The sequence below is a fragment of the Larus michahellis genome, chromosome 2 (genome assembly GCF_964199755.1).
Source record: "Larus michahellis chromosome 2, bLarMic1.1, whole genome shotgun sequence".
Classification (NCBI taxonomy): domain Eukaryota; kingdom Metazoa; phylum Chordata; class Aves; order Charadriiformes; family Laridae; genus Larus; species Larus michahellis.
In genome coordinates this window covers 78,297,931-78,320,946 of record NC_133897.1, presented here as the reverse complement: position 1 = coordinate 78,320,946, position 23,016 = coordinate 78,297,931, and the positions used below count along the sequence as shown (strand labels likewise).

The following is a 23,016-nucleotide window of genomic DNA, read 5'->3' as shown; positions in this document are numbered from 1 at the left end:
TTCTTTGTACACCTTGTTGCACCAAGGTCAGGGAAAGGCAATCCTGGTATCTCAACCTCAGGTCTTTGACCTTCTTGTAATTCAAAAAAATTGTTGAAGAGCAGAGATAAGTTATAACCACCTAGAATTTTTTCCCAAATTAACTGCTGAAATTATATTTTACTGAGCCTTTCCAGTATTGTAGAATGGGTGAGTGCATTTGTTCAGTAGCTGTTTTTCTTCCCTTGTTTTAGCCGTTTTCGTGTGAAAGTGAAGATGATCTTCAGTTACATTTTTATGATGGTCATAATTCTTAGCATAGTTCTTGAAACAAAGTAAAAGCCAGAAACAGCTTCCTGGAAAGCTGTCCAACCTAATTTTTGTAAAGAAGTCTTAACCACAGTTCTGTATTAGTCACAGCTATTCCAGTGAATGCTCCAGATCCCATAAGAAAAAGCATACGTCTTCAGCCGTCTTACCTGATACTCAGTTCCTGATGCTTTATTGACAAAAATATTTGTGAACTCCTCTTTATTTACCAGCATGTTTATCACACCCACAGAGTCAATAAAATACTATACATTTACAGTTTTGGTCATGCTGATACTATACATTTGCAGTTTTGGTCATGCTGATACTTGGGGGTTTTTTTAAGTGTTATACTCTTTCTTCTCTTAAAACAAATTTTTAGGAACAGAGGCTTTTAATTGCACTCAGCAACTGCCGTTATCTGGAACGTCATACCTTCCTAAATATAGCTGAACATTTTGAGAAACATGGCTTTCAAGGAGTTGAAAAAATAACTCAAGTAAGTGAGAGCACGGGAATTAAGTATCATTGCTTGAAGGAAACAGGTTTTATTTGTTTTACTTTCTGTGGAAATTAAGTGCATGTGTTCATATGGCCAAAAGGACTCTTGGGTGAGCCTTCTACAAATGAGTGGGACTCCAAGCATCAGTTGGACACAACGATGACGACGATGTGGTTGTGTATATTTCTGTAAGGCTTAAATAACTAGTGCAGAAAATGTGACCTCTTATTCAGGAGTTGTGTGTTCAATGGCAAAGCTTATCAGATTTCTTAGTAAAGCTGTTTAATGTCACTGTTTTCTTAATGCAGAGAATAAAAGATCGTTATCTCAGAAATATACTTGATAAATTATTTCATCTGGAAATCCACGTTACTGATAGTTGTTGTTCATAAACTAGTTCAGGTTTTTTTGTTGGCTTTTTGTTTTGTTGGTTGGTTGTTGTGTTGTCTTTTTTTTTTTTTTTTTCAAAGAACGAAAATGTCAAAGTGGGCGGCAGTAGCTGTCTCATTTTCCTGCCTTTTTGTAAAGATTAATCATTTTTTATGAGAAATGTTGTGACTTATCCTTAGGACCATAAAGCTAGTTTATTTCCAGAAACATTTGTTGGTTGGAAGTAAAATGTTATCTTTTCCGGTACAGAGTACAGTATTTCACTCGAACTGGTGTTTCTACTATACAGCACATCCTTAGTCCTGTTCTGCCTGAACATTGTTTGAATTTCTGTGGCTGAAATAATTTTGAATAGCATTTAAATGGGGTTGATATGATTTGTATGTTTAGTACAGTATACAAAATTACTTTGGATATTGCTATTCTTTGCTGCTGAGACAACTGAGAGTTGAGCTAGGTACAGTTAGTGTTGTCTATACAAGCAATCTGTTTACAGACATCTGTTATGTATTCAACACTCTGTCTTGTGCACCTACATCAAAGTATTGCCATTAAAAGTCTGGTAGGGTTATAAATGACAAAATTTTAATGTTGAAGTTGCAGATTAATTTCAAATCTGTGTCAACCCTTTGAAAGCGCTGACTCGTGCAATACTGCATACATGGGACACATCAATCAGTAATGCTAGCTGGGAGGATTTGGATAATTAGATAGTCATCTTAAGGTGGCAATTTTTAAACCCTTCATTAATTTTAAGAGGGGCTAGAAGCCTAGCGAGGTTTAGGGGGGTTGGTAGATTGTTTCAGTGTTTTGTTCTGTCACCTACGTTTCTGTAAATTTCTTAATTTATTTAACTATTTATTAGATACAAAATTTCCAATAAAGAGTTGACAAAATTTTTAAAAACTAGAATTGTTTTTGTCTGAGAAGACCAGAAAAAAACCTATGTTTTTAAATTCTATTAGCTTTATAAATTGAATTTTGAAGTGGATTTTGTAGTGTACATCAGTAAAAACTATCTGCTGTTTGGTTGGGGTTTTTTTAAGTTGCCTTTGTTAGAAGGGAAATCACTATTAGCTAATATTCTGAAAATACAGAAATAATAAAATGGTAGCCAAGAAAATTTTCTTACATTCTATATGGTTGTTATTTCCATTTTTTTCTTGGTGTGCAAATACGAAGTTCCATAAAATGGCCAAATTTTACACTCTGCTTTAGCACATGCCATCTCAGCTTGGCACATGCTTACGGTACTCACTAGTAATTATATTTAATTTCTATATAACTCTTAAGTGCTTTCCTGTGGAGATTATTTAATTCAACTTTTTATCATCAGTTTCATCAATTAGCAAGTGGAAAAAAAAAAATTATGTATCCCATAACACTTATCCTAGCTTATTGATTAAGCTTCTGAATAAAATTGTTTCCACAGTTCTGATACTTAGGTAAGGCAGAGGGGTTACTAGAATAGAGGCTCAAAATGGCTTTAATGCAAAAATCAAAAACACTAGTTACAGGAAAGTTCAGAGCAGAAAGATAACAATGAGAGACTTGTATATTTTTATGAGCCTTTAACCCATGTGAGAGTTGGCAAAATGGGTATACACAACGGACGTTGTCGAGGACTTCGTCTCTGCTTCACTGCCTCATCCTGGACTCAAAATAACATTCAGATGAATTGTTCATTCTTTCTTGTAATCTTTCTACCAGCTGAAAAACAAGGTTACCCACCGCTATCTTAGTTGTGCATTGAACTAGAAACAGGTTGAAGAGGACTTGCACGAAACAAAAAACCTGTACTGAATGTGCTGATGATCTTTTGTATTGAATGACTGCAGAAGTGGAAGGTGGAATTACTTAGTTTGGCCTAGAGCCTTGCTTTCTTCCTCACTTTTAAACCCCTTTGCTTCTGGAAACTATCATGCGTACATATACACACACATATATATGTATATGTGTGTGTATATATATATATATGCTTTTTTCCCTAATGGGTGAGGAAAATTAGTAATAGTTTAAAAGCTTTACTTTTCTATCTCTTAAGCTCTTACTTACAAGCATAAGTATATTTAAGGTGAAGTCACGATATTTTCAGCATATTTTATTTGCATTTGAATGCAAATAATAGCATGCAGTGGATGCGTGATAGCATCCACTATCATGCTAAAATACTGACTTTATACGTGAACATTTTATGATACGCATTGTGTTCCAGAATTGTTTTAGAAGCTAAAATTACGAGGCGTACCTATGTTTAATAAGAGTCTTGTATAAAATTTAAAGTCGTTCAGATAAAATGAGAAAATTGTGCGTATCCCTTTAGCTTTCAGTGTGGCTAAGTTATGTGAATTAATAAAAATTGCATAGACAGCTCTTTAAGAGAAAGATTCTGCAGTTTGTGAGCCACAGCTTATGCATCTATTATACGGCAGTGCCTTGAAGTAGAGGGGGGAAGTTCACATGTGCAGTTTCAGAAGGCAGAGGCTCCTAAATAAGTCTTATGTATTTTTCAGGTATCGAGCAGGTAGTGAGAAATCATAATATTACAATTGGTAGATTTTAAGTATTATATGAAAATCTTCATGTTTTAGGATGGAAATTATTATGAGCATATTTTAAAGCATTGGCAAAATTCAGTTGCGTCTTGGTGCAAGATCAAGACGTCCTGACATGCAGAAGGAAAAAGCATGCCATTAGGCAATTACGGAGTGATCTGCCTGCTTTGGCATTTCTTGAACCTTTCCCAAAAATATCTACTGCTGAGCACAATCAAAAAAACCCATAATTATACTGGGTAGGATGGACAGATAATATGGAAGTTCCAAGTTTTTTATATATGTAATTATGAACTAAAATGTGTAAGTAATTGCTACTCTTCACCAAAAATTAAAGAAGATGTGAAGTTTTTGGTGTAATTAATGACTGTTTATTATGTTCTCTCTCTCTCTTTGTTTTGTTTTTGTTTTGTTTTTTAGGTTAGTATGGAATGCTTGAAAGAGCTGGATCAAAGACTGTTTGAAATGTACATTGAATTCAAGGCAGATCCGATAGTTGGGTCCTTAGAACCTGGCATTTATGCAGGATATTTTGATTGGAAAGATTGTCTTGTTCCAGCAGGTAAATATCTGCTTATTAAACTCTGAAATTATTTTAGCAGTGATTGATAGGAGCTAAAATACACTGTAAAATTAAAAACTTCGTTCTAGTCTGTGTTTTTAACTTTTGAAAGGTCTTTTTATAAATTCTTTCTCACAGACTTTACTTAATTCCTAAATCATTTTTCAAATACCCCCAAATGATTAAAGAGGCTTTTATCATTGATAATCTCTTTAATACTTGTTTTTTGTGATTATTTTGCTTCATTGCTTATATATAATAGAAAGAATTATAAAAGACATCTTTGCTATTTTCTTATGAAATTCGTTGAGATTGTTTGGGATTTTTTCCAAAGAATCTGGCCACTTTTGTAATACATGTAATTACAGTTCTGAAAAGGTAAAATTATGAGAAAATACATACTATAACACTAGTTCAGCAAAGAATGTTAAGCCATCGAAGAAGGGCAGATACAAAGTATTTCGAATGACTGAGATGTTAGTCATTAATTAGGTGCTTTAAGAGCCTCTGTTTTAAGGAAGCATAATATAAATGAGTCTGGCTTTTTGGGATTGGGTTTTTTTTGGGCTGGTTGGGGTTTTTTTAAGAAGTGAATACTGTGCATATCTTAACACTTAGCTCCTTTGAAAGTCTAATTTGTCATATCTAAACCTAATACATCTAAATCACTTATCACATGAATGCCTGGTTAATACTAAGTAGAAATTAGTTGCAGTAACATAGTACATGGCATTTTGAAGGTGATCTTGTATTAATTTTCAGTAAATCAGTGATTGACGTAACAATTTGTACTTTCTTGTTTTGATTGTTTCATAGTGTTGTATATGGCAAGCTTAGTAGAAATTTTGTGGTACTTTAAAATTTGATAGGGAGGTAATTACACTTAATCTATGAATCAGGAGGTGCAGTGCTTGCTCACTGGGCCTTAAAAACACAAAGATCTTGGATTTATTATTTTAAAGAAAAGTGTTTCTTTCATTACTACTTTTGTAGTCAGAATAGATGCTCTAATACCGCTTGTAGCAGAAATAACTTAAGTTTTAATCCTGCACATTCAGATTTGTATCTGAATAGTAAATAACTTCTCATCATGTTTAAAGCATGTTTTTGCTTGGCATATTTGCATTCCCACCAGCTAACAAAGAGAGAAAGAAGTTGTGTCAAATTTTATATGCTCATTTCTTGGTCTTAGTGCATTGGGATCTACTTACTAGACTCACGTTGCCTTTTGGATTATTCTGTAGTATTTTTTCATTTAAAGGGAGTACTGAATTTCTGTTAGAGGTGTGCTTTAATCTGCTTATTGTCCACTTTATTGTTGGTTTTAAGTACTTTCTCTGAAACCTTTTTGTAAAAATCAAAGTGAAGATGGCGATTATTGGAGACTCCTCTTTAGGGATCTCATAGAGTTGGCCAAGAGGTGCTAATTTGAAGTAGTAAAAAAAGTTGTTTGGGTTTTTTTTGTTAATCCCCAAGCTAGACATGCTAAGAAGGAACATATAATCACTTCTTCCATGCTTCTCCACCTTGAAGATCTATCTTTGTGATGGATAAATTCTGTCAAATGTACCCTGCTGACTATTGGTATAATTGTCTGCTTATAGCAATGGTTAGTTGATCCTGAAAATATTTGGGGCTCTGAAGATAAAATTAGTAAGTGACTGGGAAAGTCTCCCTCTTGGAGGAGGTAGGTGAACATCATTATTGAAAAAGACTGGAAAAAAAACCCAACCAACCTCCTTATGGGGCATGTGAGAATCTGACTTTTTCCAGTACTCAATTAAAAAAAAATAATCACTCAGCAAGTATATAATTGATTTTTTTTTTCCTATAAACTCATATTCAGAAACAAAATTAAATTGTGCAATGGGATTATAGTTGAGAAAATACATCATCATGCAATCTAAAAGATGCAGTTAGTACTGCGGTAGATGTACTATCTTTTCATTTGCCTCTTAGAAAAACCCAAAACAAGGAAACAGAAAAAGCTCTGTTTTACAGTTCCTCTCCAAGAACAGCGTGAAAAGTACCTACTTTATTAAACTAAAATAGCGTACAGGTGACTGGGAGTGGGCCACATTGAGTCAAATGCACAGGTCACTCAAGGAGTCATCCCATTGATTTGTTGAGGAAAACCTATTATTTGTATAGTAGAAATTATCTGTTCTTCAGTAATCTTTTTGTCTGCAAAATTTAGAGGTCTCATTTGAGTAATTTGGCCAGCTTAGATCTTGACTTTTGTAGCCTTAATTTTTGAAAAAGAAAAAAAGTTGATGATGTTGGCAAGGGAAAACCTTCAGGCCTCAGTTGGGTTCTTGAGTGGTACTATCAGTGGTGTGTAGCGTTGTGTAAATGGAGTTGCTCAATGTTCCTTAGTGGATACAACTACGCCTGATTGCCAAGACATAATAGTTTGGGCTTAAATTTTTTTTATATGGTGTTTCTGCATTAGCTTTCAAATAGAACTAGTGGTAATATAAAGGCAAATTTTGACAAGAACAGTTACCTTTTTGAAAGGAAAGAAGAGGGAAAAGGCAACAATTTAACTATGTTTAAAAGAGGAGGTAAAAGGCAAATAGTAGCCTGATCTAGTCTGAAACTCTCAAGCATTCCATCTGGAGACTGCAAATTTGACCAGCGTCTCGGGGCATGTTGATGCCATGGATGTATCTTCTGCCAAGGACATTTTGGAAAAATGTGAGTATGAAAATACTCAGGAATTGGTTAGGAATAATAATAAGAATTTTCTGATGATGAATTTCCCGTGTTGCTAGTCCAGCCCAGAGCTTCAAGACTGCAACTGTTCTCGAACAATTGTACCCGTCAAGCACTAGCAACTGTTCTTTTCTTGATAATCTTCCTGCTGTTACCGAGCAAAATGAAGAAGCCAGAAGCCCGAATAAAATGCAGAGAACACCTGATCTGGATTATTGGGAAGATAATGGTTGTTCATGGGGAGGATGCCGATGCTGGCGGAATATAAGGTAACTGCAAGGGAGGGAGCAGACTGGAGAAAAAGTTGTGATGAAGACTGGTATCCAAGGATGGAACAAAGCGGGAAACTAGGACTGGATGAGCAAGGTAGAAATGTAAATTAGGGTAGGATTAGAAATCAAATTAATACAGAAGTGGATTGGGATTGAAAGGGATTATACAAACAAGAGGCAGACTTGAAGTCCAGATAAGAGGTCGGATACGCACTAGATCAGGGAGCTTACCAGCAGCTGCGGTGTAATCAGAGAAATCCCCTCAGTCTTGCACTCTTGTCCTCGAGGGATGACAGCCTAGTAGTGTTACTGATCACTTTGCACAGCAGAAGTTATGTATATATTACTATATACTTATAGTAATACTACAGGCAATGCTACATGCTATGTATAGGCAGTACCACTGAAAAACACAATGACGGCCTGAATGTTTTGCCTTGCCAATGCCGTCAACATTGTTCCTTTTCGAGAAGAGGTTACAAAATCAAGGCTACAAAAGTCAAACTCTACAAAATCAGCCAAATGATTCAAATTGGTATAAATCTACTCTACAGAAGTTACAGGTATATATTGCTAATTCTGTTGTTAAGCCTTATAGACCAATGCAGTAGGAGAATTTCCTGGTTTCCATTCTGGTTATTTGTTTGCTTTCATTTCAACGTCAGTAAAATCAGGTACAGAAAAAACTACACAAAGGCAATCAAGTATAATCCAGTCTTTAAATAATAACACTTTTTCCCGCATGGGTACACTTAACTTGCTTCATGAAATGGAGGCTATTTTGGAGATAACACTGGGTTTTGTATTACGTGGAGTTGTTACAGGCAAAGATCTATCCTCGGCTGTTACAGATTTTGAGAAGTGAGTGTAGCATAATCTGGGAGGGGAAAAAGGTGGACGCAGGAGTCTGTCCCTGCCTCTGCAGAGTTTTCTGTGTCATGTTAATAATAACAACTCACTTAAGCTTTTTTCTCTTTATCTTTAAAATGCCTTCTTTGACTTCTGTTTATTGAGCATTCGTGTTTAATTTGACTACCTAAAGTCTTGTAATGTATAGAATGTTCAGAAAAACCTTATCCAAAAACCTTGACCTTATTGGCAACTTTGCAGTCATCTGTCTGTAAGTACTGAGGACGATACTTCCTTGCATCGTATAATTCATGGGGAATAGAAGGGAAAATAGAAGAATGAGAAGAACTGTAATAAATGAACAGTTCTGAAGAAGAATTTAAAATGAAATTAAGAAGCCTACCTTTTGAGCAAGCTTCGAAAAATACATTATATTAAAGTTTTGTACCACATTTCTATCAGTGTGGGAAAAGCATATGCCTTGCTTACTCGTCCTGTAATTATCAGATATTTACTTATACATATGTTTTTTGTTACAGTTTTAAATATAAGGAAGGGCAAATTGTTTGCATGGGGCAAATTTTAATTTCGCCTATGTGCTAAAAATTTTTATTGTTTTGTTTTTCAACATATATGCTCTGTTCAATATGAAAGTTCTACATGTCAGAAAGAACTTTTGTACAATGTAATTATACATTTACCCATTTATTTTGATCTAAGGTGTGACTGTTGGTGTTAGAAGGCAGTATTATTAACTTAATTAGATTTATTGTTAATAAATAACTTTCATATAAATTTTTATTTTAATTTCAATGTTGACTTCTGAATCTTTACAACAAAGACTTCAGTTTTAACATGCAGCAGCAATGAAATCTAGTTTGGTTCTTTTTTCTTGTTTAACCATTGTTCTAATTTTATCTACAGTATTAACAGAATTAAAAGAGATGAAAGGAATAATGGGAAACATAATGTTAATCCATTGCCAAGTATGTTTTTAGATTTATTTTTTTTTGTGTATACTGGTCAATCTGCCAGTTCAGCGTACAAGGTTTTTTCATTTGTGTTCATTCTTCTCTCTTTCAGTAGTAGGTTGTGTTCTCTTGGGGTTTTTTTAAACTCAATTTTAAATGTATATGTTTTGTCTTAGTCACCTGACAAAATGAGACTCTGTGATCTCTTCTGGATTCCAAGCCTATAGTCTTTTGGAGGGTGAACGAGGTGGTTGTGTTACTCTGAGTTTGGATAGTAAAAGCTTCTGTGTATTAAAGTTTGTGCAGTACAAGCAAAAATAGTTGTAGTATGTGGGCATTCAATCTTTTAGATTATGAATGTGAGCTTTTGCATGCAAATGTTTAATTATTTTTAATACTCGGGCAAGTTTCGTTATATTTTATGTGTTTACGTATACATAAATTTGAGGCTATAGTAAGTGTGGATTTATTTATTTTATTTATTAAGTTGCCACACAAAATGTGGATATTCATTTTTCTGAGGAATTCGGATATGGTGATCTCTCTTCATAAGTTATTTCTGAAATGCTGGCTGCTGTGCAGTCTAGGCAGCATTCACCAAAGTTCACAGCATACAGAATTGCAGAGGCTCGTCTAACCATCTTTTTAAAATACATATCTTCTGTGTTTCACTGGTCTTGTCACATATTGGAGTTTTGGTGGGTGTTTTGTAGTATTTAAAATTTCACATTGCATTGAAAAATTCAGGTGATTTCACACTTTCAGCTGAAAGTTGATTGTTTGTGGTTTTTAGATATTCATTCTGTACTTGGCATAAATTGAATATAGTAGAGTTAAAGCCGAATTTCTTCTTATTTGGCATGTTAAGGGAGCATTGTTTGAAACATTTGAAATATATCAAATGCCACTCTTGCAGTAAAAGATTAAGTGCGTCAGATCTGCTAAATCAGATTTGATATACTTGTCACATCTCTTATCTGTTATTTGTCTAATTTAAAAATCTATTAAAAAACTTCTAATGGCAATAGCCTGATGAAAAGGTACTCAACAGTTAAAAATGAAATATCAAAAGGCATATTTAATTTGTAGTTACGCAGCGACATACTTGTCAACCCTAACTTTTCGTCTTTTGTTTAATTTGGGGCACTAGCACCCTGCTTACATGAAAGATGACAAATGCATTTACATCTTAAAAACATTTGGATATAGTAGAAATTTTTTTTTTTTGAGAAATGGGCAATTACTTTTTGACTGAAATGTGGAAAATAGTTTGGTTTGAAATCTCTGTAACCCTTTAGATTTCTTCTAACACTTAAATGAATGGCTTCAGAATTATCTTACTAGATGTAGACGATTTTGAACTCCAACAGATCTCGAACTATTGATGTCCTGTGTTTAGGAATTGTCTGTCTTTTTATGCTTTAGTCAGGCCAAATTCTACTATTTTGTTGCAGAGATATAAGGTCCCAGTTAGTCTTTGTACGTGAAGAGGAAGAAAACACTGACCCTTCTGCAGTTCTGTTGCATGTAAGAAATAAATGCTATAATATTAAAAAAAAAAAAAAAAGGTAGCATTTTGCATTGGCAAATAAAGTTACTACAGGACTTGTCAATTGTGCATTTTTATGTTACAAAATGCCAGTTGTTTAACTGTTTGTGAGGCAGTCACAAATAACACTAACTAGTTATTTTTGTCTAGCTACTGGAGTAGAAGGAGAGGGTACAGGCTGAACCCTTAAATGTCTTACAGCCTCCGTGTTCGTGCGTTGTATGCCATTGTATTTCATAATCTTGCAGTGTTTCTCAGGTTGCAGTTTAGAGTGCACAAGGGGCTTTAGCATTGGTGAAAGTGTCAACATTAGCTACTGAAAAGGGAACTTGCCTTTAGCTGCTAGCAATTGCAGCAGGAATTTTATTTTATAAAAACATTTTATAAAAACATTTTGTCTTTCATTTTTCATTTAAAGTTGGAATACCTGCATTCTTCTCAGACTGCAAAATTAAGTGGTCAGCAAATTTGGAAATTGCCTATTTAAAGCAGGGTGTATTTTAAAAAGGGGAATAATATGATAGGGAAAATAATCCTTCTCATCTGAAAATACTGAAGACCTAAGAGAGGCTTCATTTGTATCACTTGAGGGATGGGGAGAGCACGAGCACAAAAGCCTTGTATCTCTAAAGAGAAGTCTTGCTGTGATTCCTCGGTCAGACTGTATCCTAGTCTTGTTGTAGCTTGAGAATTGTATCTATTCACATATCGTTTCTAACCGATGGTATTAGAACTCACTCTTGATACCTAAATGAGATAATAGTTATCGCAACTCCAGAGGATTTACTTATCAGTCTCTTTTGTTGTCTAGCCAGTTGTAGGAAGTTGTACCATACTTGTCTCCAGTTTGGCATTTCAAAGCCCAGTTTGATCTTTACCTAGGAAACTTGTCATCAGTTCAGCGCTTTCTAGTTCACACGGTGTTAGTTCGCAGTCCATCTCTGGGTGGACGTGCGGACACGCGTTAATGTCAACAATCTTCTTTGTTACAAGGAAACCTAAATATTTTTTTAGACCCTTAAGCACATCCTTCAAAAAACATTTAAGCTACTTAGATATTATGTAGTATTTTTATGACTGTCTTTGATAGTAGCATCTGATCTCTGCCTGGCTCAAAGCAGAAAATTAAATGGGGACTGGAATCAATGATAATGCAGAGAGGAGAAAGGCAAGCATCAATTTTTCCTTTTCCAGCACCCGTTATTATATGCGTGAATGAGGGGATATCCACACAAGTTTGGTACTGCCTTCAATAAAACATAAGTAGTAATAAATCATTTCATCAGCAGAACAATATTCAGTAGTCAAACTTGTTTGCATAGTGAATGCTTTCATGTTTACTTTGCATTTGATAAGCACAAATGCCATCTTAATGTTTACTGCTTGGTTTACCGATTACTTAGAGTGCCCCAATGTTACTGGAATGAGGCAGGAAACGGTTTTGGAGCACTGGCATGTTGGGTTTACAGGTTGGATAAGTGAGTAGGAATGGACGGATGGAAAGGTAGGAGAGGAAGAGCTCGATGATGCTTCAGATAGGTTTGGGAGGCAGAACCGAAGACCCAGGGAGGTGAGGGAGGTATGATAAGCTCATAGTATAAAAAGCCAAAAGCTTAGAGCTTCAAATCAATAGTCACTACTATTTCTTTTTATTTGATTACTAGTTTGATTATAAGCCAAAAAAAATTAAAACCTTGCTAGTGAATGAGGTGTTTGATTGGGCTCAGCGTTAGACTGCTCCTTCAGTCATTACCCTTAGAAACTAGATTTTTATTATCTTGGTAATGCTCAAGATAGCTTCTCAAGATAGTTTCTGCAGCAATCTTTAACAAACTGAGGCGTAATGAAACAAGCGGAGCAGAGAAAGAAAGTCACCTGAAAAGTAAAATTACCATAGTCCGAAACTGTGGTGTTGGGTCTGTATGAGGGTCCTTAGTTAAGCTTTTTAGCTTGGGCTTATTCTCTTCCTACAAAGATTTATTTTCACAGGTGTGCTCATTGTACATGCTTTGCTACTTCTCACGTAATACCCAGTTGGGTAGTGCTTGCAGATAAAAGATCTTGGGACTGCTCCCTTCTTGTACCCCAGAAATGTTTCGAAGTCCCTTTGATGTTCTCTAGCCCAATCCCAAAGGCATTTCTGCTTGTGCTGCTGTTGCATGGCTGTCAATTAGTGCATGGGTCTTAGCTTTCTGTATTGACAGAACTCGTTTTTTACTATACAGCATTTATCTGCTGAGAGATTAAATGCATGCTCAGGGTTATCTCTTTTTTATTTATTTTATATTTAAAAGTATTTGCTCGCTTGGAACGGTTGCATTTTTCATACTGTATTGGCTAATGCATACGATTACGTTTCCTGCTGTGAGTTTGTGAGCGCTGCAGACAAGATCTCATGGAAATCAAGGCATCCATTTTAAAAGTTGGGTTCAAGGCAGACTGATATACTCTAGAAACTGTGGGACTTTAAACTGTGGAGTAGTTTATTATATCATACCAAGGTTGTAGTTTCAGAAGACAGAGTATGTGTGGGAGCACTGTGATGTCAAGAAGCATCTACAGGACATGATTAATATTTGGGAAGCTTTAGTGTGTTTTTGTTACCTACTCATAGGTCACTCGTTTGAGGCTAATGGCTGATCTGTAGTAGAGGTTTGTCTGCTGCTGTTTGTAGCCAAGTCATAGTCCTCTAGCTCAAATTCAGGGTTTTGTGCTTGTTGTTTAAATGGGAAGTTCCAAGTTAGAACTTGGCACTAAGTTAGTTTAAGTAGTCTAGTCTAAGTAGTCTCAGTCTCTTAGTCTAAGTAAACTCAGCTAAATTCAAATTGTCAGACTTGTCTGTGCAGGGAGGTTTCTATAATGCACGTTGCTATGCTTAGAGACTAGTTTTGTCGTGTTATGTCCCTGAATGTGTGCAGTAGCTAAGGATGTTGTAGTTATTAACATTTTAAAAACACTGATGAAAATACATTCTCCAAATATACTTGCCACTGGACAGTTAAACTAGCAGAGTGGGAAAATAGCTGGCTACTCAATGCTTCAGTAACACTTTCTGATTGGAGGTGTGTGTTTTTAAGTTGAAAATTTTAGTGTCAGAAAAAGTCTCAGCTCTCTTTACAAAATTTCTATACAAAATTCAGCCTGGAGCATTTTCTCTCTGTATCCAAGTTATCAAGCCCTTGAACTCTTACTTTTTAAGTGGGAAAATATGATAGACTTCTAACAGTACAGCAGATCCATTGTAATAAAAGGCATTTCATTAGCTTAAAGTTTCTTTACACGATGAATAGCAATTTAAATTTAATGAAACACTTAAACTTTATTGATGTGTGGATGAAATTATAATGCTGGACTTGTTCAGCGGTTGAAGTAATTCAAAATTATTAAAATCCTTTACTTTGAACTGTGAAAAATCTTAAGCTTTCCAGTTATAGTGGGTCACTCCTGAGTCCAGATAGCTTCCAAATGTTAATTTTGGACTTGAACAATTTTTAAGGATCTATTGTTCAGGTCATGCAAAGACATTCTTCATTTCAAATCCATGCCCTTTTCAAAATGCTGTAGGGATTCAGTGAAATTTAGAAGCGAAAAGCCGTGAAATAGTAACATTGGAAGCCAGTGCAAGTTCTCACCTTCGCTCTAATAAACAGGATAAATATGCAGTCTCACTGAATACTGTATGTGCCTTGCAACAATTTTTATCTCATTTTTTCTTTTTCCTAGCGGAGTAGAGGGCAGTAAGGTGTTTTGGTTTTTTGAGGGTTTTGTTTTGGTTTTTTTTGGTTGGTTTTCAGGGTTTAACTGCAGTAACTTCTCTAAAAGCTGACGTGGTCTGGTTCCAACTCACTGCTTACTTAGACAGATAAATAAAATTCTACATTAAATTCAGGGGCTTTTGACATAAATTTAAGATACTCCCTTGTGAGTATTTATTACTGATTTGCTGATCTAAATGTATTTGACTGCAGTTTTAAATACATACATTGGTAGAAGTAAGGACTGGCTGAAAGTCAAAGTCATGACTACCTCTTCAAGGTCATCACAAGTTGCCAAGCCTGAAAATAAACTATGTTTTACCATAGAACTCAAATTTGAGAATTTAGTGAAATGAAGCAGAACATGACCTCCTACTATGTCTTCCAAAGAATCCACCGCATCTGAAACCAAGGTCCCTGTCTTCGGTCAGATCTTTCCCGTGACTCAGTACTTCCACCATGCCTACAAAATACTGCTACCTATTAGGGTTTGCTTGTAAGCTAATACCCTGGCTTTGATTTGGTTGCCAGTTTGCTGAATTTAGTTACTAAGGACAAATAAAAATTCCGTGTATTCACAAATGGTACACACACACACAAAGCAATTTGAAAGAAAGTATGTAAAAACGTTAACAGCCCGTCCTGTGGTTTCTTTCACCGTGGTGACCGACTGCCTCATTTTTTGAGTGAAAAACATTCACAGACAGTTGCAGTATTCTAAAAATCTTGGGGGTTTTGTATTATATCTGTACCGCATCTTTGAAAAAGTTATTTGGGCCTGCTTGTTACCGTTGTACTTCTGATATGATTCAATAGAAATAGCAACTTTTAAAAAAATAATAAAATCATTAACTGTACTAACAAAACTATACTGTAAAAGACAGTAAAATTGTGTATCTTATTGCTGCTAGTAATCTTTTTGCTCAAAGCACCGTTTTTAAAGTTTCTTACTTAAAAAACAAACAAACAAACAAACAAACCAAACCCAGAAAAAAACAGCTCTTTTAAAAAGTCTGGACTCTACTTCCTTTTGCCATGTTTGCCTTCTCTTTTACTTATCAAAGTGTATCTGTCTTAACTCACTGTAATAAACACAGGACACTGGTGACTAAGTGTCTTTTTCTGTAACTTGAAAGTTAGACAGATGCAGGACATAACTGGACACTAAAGTAATTAGTGACTTTATCGTTCCAGATACATTCTTTGTGAAATTGGTCTCTCTTGGATCAGTTGACTCCAGTTTTCTCACTTCTTAGAATAATAATATTTGAGTGACAACCAAAGTAAATTCATAAACATAGTATATCTCTAAGCCCATTCTTCAGTTATGAAATTGCTGTCATTTTGCGTATGACAGGCTATTATTACAGTACCAGTGACTTCAGGAATTATGAGAAGAACACACCGTTTCCTGAGCAAGTCTGTGTTTTGAAAGGTTTTAATAATTTTAGGTTTTATAAAATCATGAAAGGACACCTTCAGGGTGCCTTAAAAATGATGTGTTTGAAAGAAATAAATGAATATTCTTGCAGACCATGCTTGGTTTGTGTTAATGAAAGGAAACATTGCTTGAAATTTTTGGATTCGACTGTTCTCAGTTTTGATAGAGATGTTGATTTTTAGTATACCTTACAATTAAAGAAGTGACTTGCTTTTCCCATTGAATTGGTCATTCTGTATCTTTATGATGCATATAGCTACCCTCTTTTATCTGTGAAACGCATCTTTTTAAATTGGTGCTTCTTGCCATTACATAAATCGTCCTGTATCAGGGTGTCTGGGTGCAGTGTGAAGGGGTTAGTCTGTCTTGCTGACTTTGACCCCCACCGACACCACTGGATGTGTGACTGGGCTTTATTAATCCACGTATCTGTAAAGTGAGAGATGTGTCTGGGATTGGCAAGGGCCACTAAATATGATGAATTATCACACTCGGGCTTTTGGAAGCCTATGTCAGAATTGTGAAGGGGTACAATTGGTTTCTTTTTTCCTAAGTGCCTCAGTTGTGAAGAATTTGGAAAACGCTTTAGGTAAATGACAAACAGGGAGCAGTACTGAAAATGATATGAGTACTTTCAGAAGAAAGTAGGCACTAGTTTTACAAGATGATGATACTCCCGTATGTCCACCACCCACCAGCTGCTTTGTTCCACAGTTCCTCTATGTTTCTGAAATCTGAAAAAAAAAAAACAAAGAGAGCTTTTTAAGCAACAGAGCAGTTTCTTGGTCGGCATACTTTAACTTTATTTTGTGAGAAAATTGTTGATGCAGATGGCTTTTTTGAAAATATGTCCAATACATATCAAATATATATATTAAGCAGTCTGTCCTCTCTTCTGTGCAATATTGTATCTTGCCTTAGTGTTTCTATTGCTCACAGACACTGGAAAATTAAGAATGTTTTGTGGCCAGAAGACAATCATTAACTTCCCACTCTGCCAAACATCCTGGATATATAAAGAAGAATCTCAGTCCTGCCTTATAAACTGCTGAAATCGGTGGGAACCTGGTTGTACCAGGGACATGAGCCCTGTTGATTTTTCAGCACCTTACATGTTAGTTATTAACACCCTCTGTTTTATCAAAAGAAAATTCGTCAGCATTAAAATTGTTCTTAGTGGAAATTTAGTGTTAATAGAACTTACATACATAATGCTATGGCTATTATATGGGGGCAGAGGGAGGAAATTTGTTAAAAATTTAAGAATTTTTCCTTGGGGAGAATGAAGCAGTATTTGCTTAGGAAAAGCAAATATCGTACAACTACTGGATTGCTGGTAGAAAAGTTCAGGTAGTACTGAGGCATGCTTAGGTGTATTCAAGTCAAGAAGGAGGGTTTGTTGTATTGGAGTACTGCATCCAGCTCTGGAGCCCTCAGTGCAGGAAAGACACGGACCTGTTGGAGCGAATCTAGAGGAAGGCCACAAAAATTATCAGAGGGCTGAAGCACCTCTTCTATGAGGACAGCCTGAGAGAGCTGGGGTTGTTCAGCCTGGAGACAAGAAGGCTCCGGGGAGACCTTATAGTGGTGGTACTTAAAGGGGGCCTACAGGAAAGATGGGGACAAACTTTTTAGCAGGGCCTGTTGTGATAGGACAAGGGGTAATGGCTTTAAACTAAAAGAGGGAAGATTTAGACTAGATATTAGGTAGAAATTCTTCACCATGAGGGTGGTGAAACACTGGAACAAGTTTTCCAGAGAGGTGGTAGATGCTTCATCCCAGGAAACATTTAAGGTCAGGTTGGACGGAGTTCTAAGCAGCCTGATCTAGTTGAAGATGTCCCTGCTCATTGCAGGGAGGTTGGACTAGATGACCTTTAAAGGTCCCTTCTAACCCAAACTATTCTATGACCTGAGAATCTTGCACATAAATTTCATTCTGCAGAACCTATTTTTCCCACTCAGGGAGAACAGTGGTTTTGTTTTGGCTAGTATATATTATGTTGTAGTTGGGCAAAATGTCTTTTCTCACAGTGCAAATGCTACTTTAAATATCTGATAGTTGTGATGTTTTGATACCGTTGGGTTTCCCCTTAAGTCAAACATTCATAGCCACTTAAATTCAACCAAAAAAGACTGAACAGCCCCAGCACCGTTAATGCTGAAGTAGAAATGGTAGGATTTTTTAAGTGCTGCTAAATCTGTAAGGCGGCATGCTGCTGGCTGTGAAGCATTTGTATTCCTGTTCTGTCTCAGGTTTGCTTTCATGGATTACAACCACATGTTGATGAGGCAACTGAGCATATAGAACATCGTTTAATGGCTCTAACTGTGCCAGACAATGTTGTTAATACTTAAATGACAACACCAAAAAGACAGGTTTCTAGACAGCAACAAATAGACAAGTTTCTATCTCAAGTACTGGGCTCAGCTAAGGGTCATTGATGCATTGTAATCTCTGAAGTAGGTATTTTGTTATATTAGTGCATAGTTTTTTTGTTTGGTTTAGAGGATTTTGGATTTTTTTTTTCCTTTTGCCATTTACATTTCTTGTTACCAGGTTAGCTGGTTGAAATTTAGCTTATTCTGCGATAATTCAAGTAATTGGAGTCTTCATGGTTCAATTCTCAGTATGGTATACAGCATCCTTTGCTCATGACCTTCAGGTCTGGGTTGGTAAAAGGCCCTTTACACTTCATGTTACTGTGTGTCATGGAGGAAATGAAAGGAAATCATCTCTTAAAAAAAACCTCTCCTGATAAAACGCATACATGTCAAATTGTCCTTCAGCTACCTGCACATCTTTTAAGTATTAGATGCTAGCAAACATCTCTTCTTCCCAAGTGAAGCACTGTTGGCCTTCCCATTTCCTGTTGTAGTCTTTGGCCTTTTCAGCTTTTGGTCTCTATCTTCTTAATGATAAAGCAGATTATATTCTGTCCCAAGAAGCAGTGGATTTTAATGTGCGTGATGAGGATCAGAAAGCAGAAAGTATTTGGATTGCAGACTTCTTCAGCTGTCCCTCAAATCCTTCTGGAAGGTTTGTTGGAGTAGCAGAAAGTTCAGAACCGCCTCAGCAGCCTCTTTTTTGAAAGGCTTCTCAGTTTGGGCTCTGCACAAGGGCACAGGACCAGTACTATTCGCTTGGCGTTCTCCTCTTGAATGTGAACTTCAGTCTACAAAGGTATCAATCACACAGTATTGGCAGTCTTTAGAGCTCTTGCTACTCCAAGGCAGCTGAAACAAAGAAACTTTCAGGTTCTTTGAACGTGATGACATAATTTCTGTTGCTTGAATAAAATAGATCAAAAATGACAAGTAACGTAAGTCTTGAAAAGCCTTCACATTTAACATTTTTGCAAAGTAGCTTGTGGCTACTTGTGTTGAAGTCCTTCAAGTGACATTCACTGTGTTATATCAACGTAGTATCATGGCTGAAAATAAGATCAAGGCAACTAATTTAAAGATGTAGCACTCTGGCCTTCAGGTCTCAAAATATTGAGCTAGGTTCTGACTCACCGATCAGGCTCTGTCCTCCCTTGCTTCAGAACTGCGCTTCGTAAAAGCACTTTCCCAGATAGGTTACCGGTAATTTCTTCATTAAATTTCAATTTTTGATAGCTATTTTTTAGGTCACTATTAGTTCGTACAGATTTTTCTCTGATTCCTAAGGCGCTGTATATTTATAATTACCATGAGCTATGCAGAGAAGAATTTCAAGGAAACATTAATCTGATTCACAGTTTAATTAGTATGGAGCTAGTAAGAACAATAGATTTATCAAAACATTTTCAGTTTTACCAAGAAAGACCTGCTAATGAGCTATTTATAGCACACTTGTATCTATTTTTGTCAGTAGTCTAAGGACTGACTTAGGACAAATGGGTTAAAAAACAGGAAATGTGGTTAAATAAGTGGGTAATCTCTCCAGAGAGTTTCCAGTTTGCCTACACGTTCACATTTTCTTGTGAATGCACTCTCAAAACAACACTAAGTACAGTACCTTGAAATCCATCTCCGCTTAAAGGAGGGAATGTTTCCAGCAACAGCAGGAAGTGGCCTAGAGAAAAATTTTACATTCTTGGTTAAATTCAAATGAGGTTCTGGAGTCACTGTCTGTAAGTGGGTTTTTTTCTGCTTTAATAATATTGGAGCAATTGTATGACATTTCAGTTGGGTCAGATGTATCATATAAATCCATAAAAGTCTGTGAATGCTGTAATTGTATCTTCAATTCTAGATTAGTTTTAAGTAATTACATTCCTCCAACTTCACCCTTTCTTTTACACGGGGTTGTGTTTATTTGCTAATATACTATACATATATTTTTTTAAAATATGTATCACCATGTTTGAAGGTAGTAAAAATAGTGTTATTAATCAGACTGCATAAATCTTACTGTGAAGTAAGGAATTTACTGAACATGATGATGTCCATTTAGTTCTCTAAGAGATGATGTCCGTATTTCTTTCTTTGGACAAAGCAAAAGCAATAACTAAATGAAAACCATTCTTTGCACTGCTTGTTATTTGGGTTTTGACAGGTGCTAATTATTAGCTTTCTTTAAAACCGATTTTAAAATGATTTGTGAGTCAAAACGAGGAGGGAATGTAATAAATAAATAAAGCAGCTTAAGTGGTGGTAAAGGTTATGACCTGGTGAAGTTCTTCTATTTTTAGAGCTACTGCCAGGTATAAGTGTTCGGCTCTTAGCCATCCTACAAACTGTTTTCTAAAAATGTTTTTATCCAGGGCAAACAACAAAGCATGATAGCAAATATGTTTTTAGTAATTAGAAAGAAACAAACAGGCTTATCTAGCTACCTTAACATAGAAAACAGGCTACTGGTAGTACCGGTATTTGAGGCTGGTTTCCTATCAACCGTCTTTGAAGGGAGAAACCTTCATGCTGTTGTAAAGAGTAGAGGTGAGCTGCTTTGTTATGTCCATGGGGAAATTCCAAGTCACATCTCTACATCTATATTTTTTTACCTTTTTTTAAAACATCTGTGGGGTGTCAGGTTAGATGATATCACTGTGTGGGTGGGGGCGCTTCAGTAAAATAGCATGACATACTCGTGTACCAGTGCTGTAGCTCATTAAAGGCTCGTGTCTGCAAACAAGTTAGGTTTCTGTCGATTCCACGGTTAGGAGACTGTCTCGAACGGTATAGGCTTCTTGGAAATTAAAACACTACTTTTCTAAATCAGGTATTGCATTCATTATAGTAATTGCAAATAGTAGCTAGCTTTTAAAATCAGTTTCCAGAAACATTAAATAATTTAACACATCTTCTAATGAGGCAAGTACAGTTTGTTGTTCTAGAAACATACAAAGTTTTCATTCATAATGGAATTTAAATGATTTCTCTTAATTCCTATGTTTGAATTAAACAGACTGTCAGTCACATTAAATTTTCCCTGATTGTAAATGTTAGATTTCTGAATAATTTTGGGGGACAACACCCGGATTTAAATGCATTTCATGTAGTGCCTTGGTCCTCATGAGTAGCAGATGCCACCCTCTTCTTTCTGTCATTCTGGGCACTTAATTCTAAATCCAAATTGCTTGCATAATTTTTTTTTCAAATCCAAGTGCTGTGAAAGAGTCAATAAATAAATTCATTCCAAATAGCTTCACGGTACCAACATAATGTAGAACATTTTTTGCTATACATACTTCATAGTTCGGTAACCTGAGTCTCTGAAATATTTTACATGTAAGCTATATTCTAAGTCACGTTTATTTGGAATGTCACATACCAAAAATAAAAATACTTTGGTGTGCATTTTAATTTTCACTTTTAGTCTGTGCTGCCTCTTGTTCATTTCTTGGGATAAGGTAGTTGATAGACAGAGCTTTGTCATGCTCTGGAAGGTGTCAGGCAGTCATCCGTAAGCATGGGAAGCCTAGAGCTATTGTGTAGATCTCTTAAATTAAAATGTGTGTACCAAGGTATGTTTGCACAATTACATTTTTTTTTTCAAATACTTCTAGCAAATTCTGCATGCAAACAGTGCTGACTACTTCCTCTGCTGACCTGCTGCAACCTCAGACAATGTTTCACTTTTTAGTGCCTCTTCCCCCTCCCACCCATTCTGTCTTACCTGTTTGTATTTTTAGTTTTCAAAAAGAGATTACTTGATTTTAGTCGGAAGTTATGGGTTAGGTTAGGTTGGAAAGTGAAATTCTGTGGTATGTGTCGGGCAGTTGGGCAACTTGGCTTGTCAGGAGGCATCCATCAAACCTTTAAATCCCTGAGTAGGCTGCACGGGGCAGGACGGTGCTCGCTTGTGTACTGCATAGCACAGTCTGCTTTCCCAAGAGCTGCAGAAATACAAATAATAATAGGCTGCCATCTCACAGGGTGTCGTGCTAGCCCGTAGTACTGCTTTTGCAACATGAGTTTCATAGAGGAAAAAATCATCCTGACTGCACTGGAAATCATGCTAGAGTAATTGTAGTTAAAGGAGTTGTTAAATATTGCTATTGCTTCAGCTGCGATGCAGCCAGAACCTAGAGGAAATTTAGCAGTTAAAATCAGACTGTTTAAAGAAGTTACATGGCTTTGTGGATACCATTCATTAGTTTCTTTTTTAATGTGCGCTACACAGCACTGATTAACGACTTGCAGTAGATGTGTGCAGTTTTTTTCCAGCAGTTTCACATAGCAGATGAAAAAACTTAGAGAAGAGCTGCAGGAGCTTAACTGCCATAGAGTTTAAAACACTTTGTGTGTGACTTGCTGTAAAGTTTGGCACTATGTGTCTGAAACTGGGAGATGAACATTTCCAGTATTGATTCAGTTAAATCTGGCAATAGGGTGTAATGTAATTGTAAATAAATATATAAAATAATTTAAAAAGCAGGGGCCTTCATTAGAACAGAGCAAATGAAATCATAATTTTTTTCCTTCTTTATGGGGGGTTATTCCTAAATTCTCTATCAGCATAAGCAAACAAAACGCCCAGGAACACTCAAGTATCAGTGCTGTGTAGCTAGGTATGAAAAATCTTAGTATCTAGATCACCAGATTCTGTCTGTTGTTATTTTTGAGGAAAGTTTTTATTAAAAAGCAATCAGGCAAAGAAAGTTTTCAAACTGATTGACTGTTACAGGCATAACTCACCAAACAGAACAATAAATTGTAAAAATATTGCATACAATT

At 36.0% G+C, this 23,016-nt stretch overlaps 1 protein-coding gene across 2 annotated transcripts in view; it reads left to right on the top strand.

Moving 5' to 3' along the window:
* EXOC2 (exocyst complex component 2) overlaps window positions 1–23,016 on the top strand; it is a 128,255-nt gene that overhangs the window by 87,312 nt on the left and 17,927 nt on the right. For both annotated transcript variants that reach the window (XM_074576069.1, XM_074576068.1), the window contains 2 exons: window positions 671–787; window positions 4,156–4,297. In XM_074576069.1, the coding sequence (XP_074432170.1) occupies window positions 671–787; window positions 4,156–4,297 (259 nt within the window). The remainder of the gene's footprint in view (window positions 1–670; window positions 788–4,155; window positions 4,298–23,016) is intronic.